The 11,738-nt window shown below is 44.5% G+C and overlaps 1 protein-coding gene across 1 annotated transcript; it reads right to left on the bottom strand.

Annotated features, from left to right (window-relative positions):
• Nucleotides 1–268: 268 nt before the first annotated feature.
• RBM15 (RNA binding motif protein 15) lies at nucleotides 269–8,146 on the bottom strand. Its single transcript, XM_045478595.1, has 2 exons — nucleotides 4,724–8,146; nucleotides 269–638 (listed from the first exon to the last, which is right to left on the bottom strand). The coding sequence occupies exons 1-2, from the start codon at nucleotides 7,587–7,589 to the stop codon at nucleotides 592–594; spliced, it is 2,913 nt and encodes a 970-aa protein (XP_045334551.1). The 5' UTR covers nucleotides 7,590–8,146; the 3' UTR covers nucleotides 269–591.
• Between the last annotated feature and the right edge of the window lie 3,592 nt (nucleotides 8,147–11,738).

Genomic DNA, 11,738 nt, shown 5'->3' with positions numbered 1-11,738 from the left:
GCTTGCCCCGGCTTCTTGCGTGCCAGCAAACAGCACCATTTCCTCATCAAGTTGAGGACCGAGAAGCAAATGATCCCCTTCGCTGCAAACAAAGGGGGTCACAGTAACACTAGTGATCCTTCAGAATTGACACACCGTGATAGTCAAAATGATGGTCTCCCTGCTTCTTGCTCAAGACATACAAGATCTGAGCAGCAGCAAGAACCCCCTCAGCTGCAAACAAAGGGGTCAAAGGTTTGCCGTCAATTCACTTCCAGGCAGAAAAACATTTTCCTCAAAAGAAACAATTTATTTAGAATAAAACAAAAGCAGCTCAACTGTGAGCGCACGTTTGAGTGACAGCTACTTTTAAGCTGTGTGAGCCATAAAAAGGGTTTTTCTTTACTTTTCCAGAAATCTTGTGTACACAGCACAAAGCAAGAGGTCATTTTTTTTCCACTTAAAACACCGGCATTGGCATCACAATAGCAGATACACAACTTTAAGCTGCCATTTTAGTAAAATGCACAAATACTAAACAGATTAGCTTTCTTCCATCAAGAGGCCCATGTAAACTCCACATAAGCCATAACTTCTCTTCAAAAAGGTCCATTAGAGCTTTGAATTCCATATCTTCAATCCGCAGTTCACCAGTTTTGCTTGCGGGGGGGAAAAAAAGGTTATTCAGTACAAATGTTTACATTATTAAAAATATATATATTTCCCCTATGCCATTATAGATGAACATAACATTAACAAGACCTTCCTGGATAATCCAGCTTGACTTCAAAAAGCACCAATAATACCCACTGGCACATACCTTGAATGAGTTTACCGTATGAATAGACAAATAACAAGTAGAACAACAGGGTGGACTTTTTTAAGGACTGCCACTGAGCGAAGATTACAGGACTGAAAATACCCCTTGTACTCATGTAACTGAGTAAAACATATCAAACAAATTCAGAAAGACAGGAAGTTTACAATCAATTTATGATCAATATATTCTAAATAGAACTTAAAAAATGAAACTAAAAAAAAGGTGGAGTCAAACTTTTACCCCCTCTGTTTTCGTTCTGTAATTTATATGGAACAATACAGAACTACTCTGTTGCTATAGAAAGGGGTCAAGATACAAAGCCATTTAAAAATCCACCTTCATCTGGGTTACCAAAGACAGCCGCTGTTATTTTAAGAAAACACTCATACAGACAATTGCTAAACACCCAAAGAACGCTTTAGGACTTTTACTTTTCAACTCTGTTTAAACCAAACGTATAAAACTTTTTACTCAGCTAGACAGTTCACTGTGGTTACCTGAAATCATTCTCTCCCTTTAGGGACATCACTAGAAGCAGACTGCTAACGGGGCCAACTCCACCCCACTTCTCTTCTTGTCCTCATACCCAACTGCTATCTCAAAACCAAACACTGTGGCAGAAACAGAAAAAATCGTCCAGAAGTTCTCTCCTAAACTTTTCACATAAAAAGGTCATTAAGGCCCTCTTCTCAAGAGGAGATCCTAATTCTATCACCACAGAGGTTTCGGTGAATGGTCCCTGTATGGACCCAAATTGCAGTTCAAGCTGAATTTGCATAATGAGCAATTTCACGGTCTAAAAAAAGTGGATTTCAAATTTTAAAAAACAAAACAAATATGGCCAGTGAAAACCTGCTCATAACATTTCAAAATAAATCCAAACAGTGTTTGACTCTGAAAGCAACAAACACACACCTTATTTTTCTTACTGTACCTCAAGTGATCTGAGTTAAGGGCCAGAGTATGTGACCTTCAAAATATAACAAAAGCTTATACCGGCCAGAGGATGGACATTTTAATACGTAATCCTTAAAGGGAAAACTCTATCTACACAGTCAATGTAGACACACATGTAAAACCAGGAATTTAAATTTTTGTGTGGAAAACGCTTAATAGGAATCCCAGTTACAACTAACAAAATAACAGTAAAAAATTGGCCAGGAGCTGAATGCTTGCTTAATTTTCCATAAACTCTGAAGTTGTGGATCTCAAGTCTTAATTAGCTTGATGTTTTTCACCAGTAATACTTAATATGTCATTATATAATATACTGAAGAAATTTTCTTTGCATTCATTTGAGCTGAGTTCCAGAAAAATCAACCAAACGAGTATTTTTTTTTTAAAGTAAAAGAAACAAGTGGTTGTTATAAAGAACATCCAATATTGAGATTATGAAATTCTGGCTAACGAGAATTAGAACCAGATAGCTTTAGACTCTTGCTTTCCATTCTATTCTGAAGGCTTAAATAGTTTAACAATATTAGGAACCTACGCAGCGGAATGGGCAACACAAATTAAGAGATTCATCTGGACGATGGCACTCTGTAAGTAAGCACCAAACTAAACATAATTAGTTATTTCTAATACATACATTTAGAAATGGTATCAAGCCATTGTTTCAAAAAACTGAAGCACAAATTGCCCAGACCTAACAAAAACCACCATGTCAGATAAAGATTCAAACAAACATGGAGCAAAAACCACAGTACTCTTCGGTTGGTTGTCACATTAACTAAAAAAAAAAAAAAAAAAAAGAGAGGAAAAAAAGGGGAAAGAAAGAAAAAAAAGAAAAAGGGGGAAAAAAACCCCCCACACTTTAGAGTAAAATTATATGTCGTGGACTTTACTCTCTAAAAGAGCAAAATCATTTGTCCAGCTTTCTTATCAAAAGATATTCAAAAGTTAATGGTTAGTGAGAGTATTTAAACTGGAAAAATGTATCTAACCAAACTGTACTTTGACCCCACGTACGCAGACTGCAAACTCACGTTACTTTCGGAACAGTGTCTCCTCCATATTAGTGTGGCAAGTACAGGTTTTTAAAAGCAAAAAGCACCAGGTCTTAACTTGTAGGATCTCAGGTATTTTCCCTACAAGCACACCAAGGACCTTTGTGCTCACAGCCTAGTACCTTCCTTCTATCACAATGGCTAGTTTTTCCAGTTTAAAAACAACAAAAACCCTAGAAAAACCTCCACACTTAAAAAGAAAGTTTATAAATGCATAGTGAAAACCAAAAAGGATGACACAGCAGTGATGAGGATTTCATGCTGACATGCATTAGACACCTGTCATAACGGAAAATAAACAAATTACATGACATTTCCCTGGGTTATTATTGGTGCTATTTCAAAACTACCAGCTTTGATAACAGAAAGAAAACAGTTGGGTTCTGCCAGGCTTTCTATAAGTCACTTTCACAGAATAGAAACATGACCATGATCCAAAAGGTCCTAGAGTTTCTAATCATAATTAAATATCAAGGGCCTTAGCTAAAGTCCTCAGCATTTAAATGACCTGAGAAACTAGGGGTGAGGACAGGGATAAAGAAACAAGACAAAAAAAAGAAAATCATCCATTACTGTTATGCAGCAAAAGCCCTTGTTAAGAACCAGAAATCACTATAACCTTCAGCTTTGGAAAAAAAAAAAACAAAACCAAACTGTGAGGTTGGGTTAAATTATTTGGTTGGATTAAATTATTTTGTATTAATTCCAGGTGTCTGGGAAATAAAACAATAAAAAGGGGTTTTCCTACACTGACATTTCAGTTCTCTGTGGTTGGACACCAGTGAAAAAGACATTCAAAACATTTTCAATAATGTAATGCCATCGCTACTGCTTATAAATGAAAATAAAAATACAGGCAAAATTTAAAAAGAGCATGTCAAAGGCATTTCACGATGACTTAAAAAATTTCTGCGATCCAGATATGGCTAATTAATGCCCACTAAAACAAAAGCTGACTTATGAGCCTGCAGACAACTCTTCTTTCTATTATTGAAATCAGAAATTTGCATGGATACAAAAACAAAAACTCATCTTTGATGAAAAACACTTAAGTTTTGAAATACGCACAATTAAATTAGAACTGTACCTGCTATACCTCTCTGAAAGTCAGTAAAAACACCACCACACACCAATAACTAACCAAAGAATTCTGATTTTAAAAACACCTACCCACTTCTTGCATACTAGCATAAGACATATATGGTTTGTAACCTACTCCTCAATTTTTACTGAACAGTTACAGCTACAAACCAAAAGTGCATATACGGGATACAGAACTTAACTAATGATAAAAATGTGTTAGAGCAGACACTCGGGGAATGAACCGTGTATTTTAAGAGAAATACTCAAATACCTGATTAAAATAATTACATTGCTATACAATTTACCAGTTCGTACTTTGAAGATTCCTGATCAAATTTCAGCCATACAAATAACACTTCTGGTATAGGAATTATTAACCTAAATACCAATTCAAGCCATTTTTAGGTATATATTATCATCTTTATATAGTCAAGTGGGCTCTTCTCCAAATCCCAACTTTTCAAAATTTTGGGCTTGTAACTCTGAGGATTTTTTTTTTTTTTTTTTAAGCTCAAGGTTAAAAAAGAAAAAAAAAAAAAAAAAAGAAAATGAAGAAAAAGAGGAAAAAAAGTTACTCCTAAGAGTGGGAACTCCTAATTAAAGTAAACCCATCTGCTTGCTACCTTCAGGGCATCCCTTTCGCTTAAAATAATAGCTAAACTGTCCTGACTTCTATTTTAAAGGTTTATAAAAATATAAAAAAGAGAAAAGCTACAACTAAACAACTAATTCAAAAGAAAATTTCATCTGATGCTGTATCCCATTATACATCACAAAACAGGAACCATGTCAAAGTAGTAAATACAAGTTACACATGGACTTTAGGACGCACCACGGACAATGATCATGACCAGGTAATCTTCTTCAGATTTGGCCAGTGCCTTGGCAGGGGAATCCAGGAACTGCTGGGAGAACTCACAGGGTGGAAAAGCGTGAAGGACTCCGGTGTTTTCCTTGTCTTTATTGCCCCCCACAGGGAGGCTTATCACCCCAGCGGCCTGCTTTTGCTTTAAATAGGACACAAGGTTCCTAAGTGGCCTCTGAGTAGAGGTGGCAGTGTCTGATGTGGCTGAGGAAGAGGAGGACCTGCTGTCAGAATTTCCAGGCACAGCCAGAAGAATGGCATAACCATTGGGCCCTGCCACTTTGATGCGTCGAGTTACTTCATCCAACTTGGGCTGGTCCAAACGAAGACGCTGAGTGATCTTGAGCTGGGCTACTTTGCCTCCGGTTGAGCCCTCCACAAGAAGACTGCTAGCCACCTGGAGGTCACCCTGCAACAGATGCATGTTGGAAGGAAAGTTGCTGTTCTTCAACAGAAGCATGCCCTGCCAGGCCAAACAGAGTTTGGGAGAGGCTGCGGCTGCAGGGGCTGTCCCACCATCCTGTTTCTGGGAAGGGGACTTCAGCTTCGAGGAAGTAGTGCTGGTGCTGGGTGCACTCCCATCAGACCGGTCTTCTTTTTTCAGAGGGCTTTTTCCCTCGGTGGGAGCAGCTGTCCGGTGCTTCCTATCCCGTTCAGCTGATGCAGAGTTTTTACGGTCCCGCTTGTCACCCTGGCTCTTCTCCAAACTACCTCGTCTGTCTCTGACTGGAGAGGGCCTTTCCAAGAGAAGAAGACGGGAAGATCGATCGTTGTCACTGTTGTAGCGATCCCGGCTACTGCTCAATTCTGGACTGCGGTCGGGAGAAGGAGCACAGTGACGCTTTCGGGGACGGTCGCTCTCAGGGGACCTCTCCAGGTGCCGGCCCCCGCTCTCCTCAGGTGGCCTTCGCTTCCTAGGCTGGTCTCTGCTGCTGGGCAGATCTCGATCACCTCTGTCCCGGTCCAAGGACCAGCCATCTCGCCTGCGATCCAGGCTATCCAGTGGCTCATAGGCAGGCACAGCAGTAGCTGCAGTCCGAGTGCTGCGTTCGCGGACTGGGGGCGGGGGTGGCACCCAATCAGAATCAGGATAAAGGTCTCTATCACGATCTCTGTATAGCAAGGGTGGTGTCCTATCCCGAGCACCCCTCAAAGGGTCAGGTGCCCGATGTCCAAAAGCATCCGTCACCAATTCATAATGAGTCAAAGGCAGAGGCTGCAGATATTGCTGCTGGTATCGATGCTCTGTGTCTGCAAAGTCTACTCTAAGGCGTCGATCTGGGCCCCCGAGTGGGAAGCCACGCATGTGGGTCCAGGCAGCATGAGCTGCATCTAGGCTTTCGTACTGGATATACGCCCAACTATCACCTTTGCGGTAGTCTATGGTGCGGATGGTGCCAAATCGGTCAAACTCTCGAGCCAAGGCAGCAAGAGGCACCCAAGGTCCCAGACCACCCACCCAGAGGCGGGTGGTGGGTGTAGCTTTCCCATAACCAATTTTGATAGGATTCCGAATTATAATTTTGCCAGACATTGCTAGTTTGGCCCGGTGAGACATGTCTAGGTTCTCAAACTTGAGAAAACCATAGGTACTGGTCTGGCCCCGAGACGGCCTCTTGATGTCTACTTCTGTGATGACTCCAAAGCGGTCAAAAGCCCTTCTTAGATCACTCTCTGTCACAGTGATGTCTAGGTTGCCCAAGAAAAGCGTCCGGTTAGCTCGCTGATCATCCTCGGGTGAGATCTCATCCACTTCTCTGAAAGGAGCAGCACCTGCTCCAGCTCCCACCCTTGGCTCAAGACTGTAAGCTGGGCGCACTCTTTCATAAAACGGGTAGTCTCGCTCTCTCTCCAGCTCACGGGGCAATGGTGGTGGAGGTGGAGGGGGCAGGCGGCCAAGGGCCAACTGCTGCAACCGGTAGTCTCTGTATCCCAGGGCTGCGCCACCAGGGGAAAGCGATCTCTGGCCTCCACCTCCTCCTGGGGGGTGCCGGTGACCACCTACAGAGGCCCCGACCACGCTGGCAGACGGAGGATAAGTATCTTTGTCTAAAGGGGAGCGGCTGCGGCGCCGGCTCACATACACTGCTTCTATCTTCAGCGGCCGGTCATAGAGCACTAGGCGGCCTCTGGCATGCTTGGCCGCCCGCGCGTCCTCTGGCCGCCGGAAGTTCACAAAGGCTACTCGCTCATCCCCGCTGCCGGAACCCGAGAGATGACTGATTTTGACACTTACATCACCGAAGCGTTTGAACTCGTGAAACAGTCCGTCCTCCACCGCTTCGTCACTCAGCTGGGACCCCAACTCGCTTATCTTCAGTGTCTTGTATTCCCCGCCGTCCCCGCCGCCAGGAGCTGAGGAGGCGGCCCCAGAGGAACGTGACTCCCCGCCTCCACCCCGGGAGCTGCTGCGCGACTCGCCCCCGCCCGAGGAATTTTTGGTGCTTGGGGAGCTGTAACTATGCAAGCGGCTACTGGAGCTGCCCCCACCAGTGTCATACTCGCGGCTGCCACCTCGGCTGCTGGACTTGTCCAGATGAAGGCTGCGCCGCGAACCGCCGCCGCTGTCGGTCTTTCCGCTGCTACTCCCATTGCTGCCACCAGAGCCCCCTAACTTCTTGCTCCGCTCCCCGCGGGAAGTCGAGTCCTCACCACCACGGGAGCGTTTGGGCTTGACTGGGGAGCGCTCTTTTCCCTTCATTGTTGCGGGTCGTCGGAGGTCGTCTCCGCGGAGATGATTAACCCGCCGCCCCGCGCTCGTTTCACACAGCGGAACCGCACGCCGCCATCTTGGACTCCGCCGCGGCGAAGGCTCCCGCCCCACAGTCCTCATTGGTCAATTAGCTCCTCTCTTCTACAGTCTCATTGGGAAAATGATTTGTCTGTCTTTACATCTCCCCGCGCTCCGGAAAGGCGCCCGCCCAACCAATGTTATTGGGTTCCCAACGCCCTAGTCGGTGTACTTCATTGGTTATAATCGTTGTCCATCTTAACGGTTCCTCGCGCCAGGCTGTAGCTCCGCCCCTCGCACCCTAGGGTCACCTGACCCAAAGTCTGGAGGCGTTGATTGGACAAAAAGTCTGCCCTGTAACGGTACTTCTAGCGCGGTAAAAGCAGTGATCCCACCTCCTCATTCCTTTCATTGGTTTGTGACTACATCCTTTAACCCACTATTTGGGAAGTCGGGCGATCTGTTCCAGTGTTTTTTCTGAAAGGCCAGCTTACAGCGCTCTCGCGAGAGAGAAAGCGCTCCCTTTTTCGACCTCTTCTTCCAACTCCTAGGGCGGCTGAGAGAAGTTTAAATCTGATTGGATGTTGACGAGGAAGTTGATAGGCTGAAATAACTGTCCATCATTCGCTTAAAGGGGTAGGCCCGTATACTAAGGCTGACTGAAGGTGAAAGAGTAGAACACGCGCTTGCTGTGCGACGTCACTAAGTCGTCGCGAGATGGTGACCAGAGCTAGCTCCGCCTCTTCGCGCTTTCGGCATTCGCTCCTCAAACATTTGTTTGGTCCTGCGGCGTATACTTCGGTGTGCTTCGGGATCCTGGAGCTCGAAACTTCTGGGCCGCCCGCTTAGTACCTGTATGGGACGAGGGGCTGTCGGGGCGGATTCCTCAGGAAGCCGTCCCGGGGCGCCCAGCGGACACCATCTCAGTCCCGCCGGCTTCAGAACAGCCTGAAAAAGCTGGGGCCCGCAGGGCCGGCTGGCCGCGGGTTCACAGTTCGCAAAGTGCCGGGGCCCCCGAAGGCCTGGGGCTCTCGGGGACCCGCAACGAGGAGGCAGCGCCGCCGAGCGCAGCCTTCGGTGGCGGGCCGGCCCCCCTGGGCGCTGCCCGCTCCAGCCCAAGCACGCCGCGGGCATGTCAGTGCGCTCCCCACTTTCTGGTGCGAGTGCGTTTGGACTGCGTGATCCCGTAACCTAGATCTGTCCGCTCTACCTTTGTTATGCCCCTCCCCGTTAAATGATCGGGTCAAGTTTACACTCTGCAGACGTGTTGCCTTTTTTCTGCGGCTTCTCCTACCTCCCGGCGTCAGGTTAGTAGAAGAACCTGGGAGCACAGCCCCCTTTGCTTTCTTTCTCAGTAAACCTCTTGTCGCCCGTAGTCATCCGCTTCAACACCCAACTTTCAATTCTTTCCGGGGACCTTTATAGGGTAAGGCAAATAAAACACCTGCTCTTTGGCAGGTGGAGGGGGGAAGTGCGGCTCTTTGGCAGGTGGAGGGGGGAAGTGCTGAGTTCGTCACAGCGGTTAGGCTTTTTGCAGTCCTCCCAGGTCTTCTGGCAGAGGTTACGAGAATTCTTGCGTCGATCGTCTCCTCGGCCACTTCTCTCAAGGCCCAATATGTAGTAGAGAATGTGATTTTAAACATTTTTCCAAGGTAACAATAATTCCCCCAAGCGGAGATCTAAACTCCAAAGCTAAGTTTTACGATTAGGACGGCAAAGTGTTTAGCCTTGCGTTAGCCATCCTTCTCTTTCTAGATAATCTTCAGGAAGGTGGATATGAGTTTTTACTCTTAATTTGATCAAAGAAGCTTGAAAGAAGCCTAATACGTGAAAGCATAAAAATCCGCGGCATTGTAGTGTGCAGACCTACTGGATGTAGCAAGATTAGCTATTAAAATAAAACTTCAGGGGCACCTGGGTGGCTTAGTTGTTTAAGTGTCCAGCTCTTGATTTTGGCGAAGGTCTTGATCTTGCAGTTCTTGAGTTAAAGCCCCATATGGGGATCTGCTTAGGCAGCGCGGAGCCTGCTTGAGATTTTCTCTCTCTCAAAATAAATAAACAACAACAAAAAAACTTTAGAAAGGCATAGAACGATGTGTATAACATGCTACCATTTGTGGTTTTCAAAAATAATACATATGCTTAGGTGCATATGTTTTGTTAATGTATATATTCATAAAACTTCATTGAGAATACTTAGGAAATTGTTAGGAAGATCACCCTGAGAGGAGGCTGGAGGGTGTGGGTGGGAGACTCAACTTTTCATTGTGTATCCTTCTGCATTATTAAAAGGAAACTTGTTTTACGATGTGCATGCGATTACTGTTTTGTTTTTTTTTTTAATAGCAATTATATTTTGGCTACCCTTAAACTATTTTTATGGAAAAAGAAAAAAAAAAAACATACGAAAGGAGAATACTGTAAAGAACTCCCATGTACCAATTTCAACAATTAGCAACTCATTGTTTCTTATATGCTCTCTTCCCACTCTCCCCCCTCTTCATTATTTTGTTCTGGGCTTATCTGGTACATTTCCTGCCCCAGACACAAATCAGCCATTTCTCCAAGGAGATCTGATTCCTTTTAGTGAGAAATGATATTTAAAGATAAAAATCTGGGTGTTAGGGGATAAAGACAACAACAACCAACACATTATTTGTAAAAGCACAAAACGAAAGGCTTTAGGAGATTTTAATCTGTTTCAAGGTTATATTAAATACAACACAAAATTGAAGTTAAGCCATTATCTGATTACTTAATGTAATAGCAATCCAAATAAACCAGGCTCCAGAGTGACTTTGGCCTAAACTGACCTGCATAGGTGACTGAACGATCAAAGAAAAAATAATGACCAAATCAGTACAGTTTCTCAAAACTCATGACAGGGACTGAGGGAGCCTAAGAGCTGAGGGAGAGAATTCAAGGAGCCACTGCCAGGATGTGTGGCAGTGCTTGAGGCTCGGCTAGGCTTAGCGGCTTGGCATTTGAAATAGGGAGCTTGATAGAAGCTACTGCCCACAGCTGGCTGCAGCAGAACTTGCTTTAAGGGGACTAATAGCCTGTCTGGTATGCAAAGGACTGGTAAGTTGAATGGATAAACAAAAAGGCCTAAATTCCATTATTAGTAACAGATCCAAACCATAACCTTGTGTGTATGTCCACAGTAAAATTGGATAATGACATGTGCATGCTGTAGTCAAAATGAGTGTTTCCATTTCCTTTAAAGTATGAAGGTGCTTAGTGACATCACATCAGCCTAACTTCCACATGTGCTTTCCAAAGAGCTGAACAAGGATGAAAGTGACCTATGGTTTAGAGGTCCAGGGCTTTAAACCCTTTTCCTGGCATTGGTGATGGAGTTGTTGAGATCCAGTTAAGATTTCATCTGGCCTCCTTGTGAGTGCCTTGTCAAAAACCAAGAAACGGAGTTGAGGAAAAGCTGTCCTAGCCCAATCTGGCTTCAACATTGTTCCCGTGAAGCTGTATAATTCAAAGGTCCTAGAGGACACAGCCCAGGAGGAGAGCAGCTACAACTAGCTTTCTATATGAAGTGCCTTTTCCATATCCTTTAAAATAAATTTTAGATTTAAAAGATAAAAACAAAATAGAAGTTAAGCACATGGATGAAAACTGCACCATTAAAAGATATCAGTGTGTTTGCGATCAAATGTCTCTTTCCATCCTCTTGCTAGGTTTTACTGTTTGTGTACCCTCAATACACACACAGATAATTATGATCGCAATATGAAATTTATCTTGGGAGCTGAGAGCTGTTTGATTTCCTGGCAGATGCAAAAGGCCTGAAGCTAGGAATTGAAATTATTTTCCCACCCACAACTGTGAATTAAAATTTTCTTTTTTTTTTTTTTTTTTTTTTTTTTTTTAAATTTTTTTTTTTTTCAACGTTTATTTTTGGGACAGACAGAGACAGAGCATGAACGGGGGAGGGGCAGAGAGAGAGGGAGACACAGAATCGGAAACAGGCTCCAGGCTCTGAGCCATCAGCCCAGAGCCCGACGCGGGGCTCGAACTCACGGACCGCGAGATCGTGACCTGGCTGAAGTCGGACGCCTAACCGACTGCGCCACCCAGGCGCCCCAATGAATTAAAATTTTCAATTTCATCTTCTTCCATAACATGAGTGGTCTCCTGACAGTGAGGTTTATTTTGTTTGGTCTGCAGAAAAAGCATGTATTTTACCCATAGGCATATATTAAATCCTAAAATAGCAAACAATCATTTAGGACCCAG

Source organism: Leopardus geoffroyi, chromosome C1 (genome assembly GCF_018350155.1).
Source record: "Leopardus geoffroyi isolate Oge1 chromosome C1, O.geoffroyi_Oge1_pat1.0, whole genome shotgun sequence".
Classification (NCBI taxonomy): Eukaryota; Metazoa; Chordata; class Mammalia; order Carnivora; family Felidae; genus Leopardus; species Leopardus geoffroyi.
This window is presented reverse-complemented; position numbering and strand designations above follow the sequence as displayed.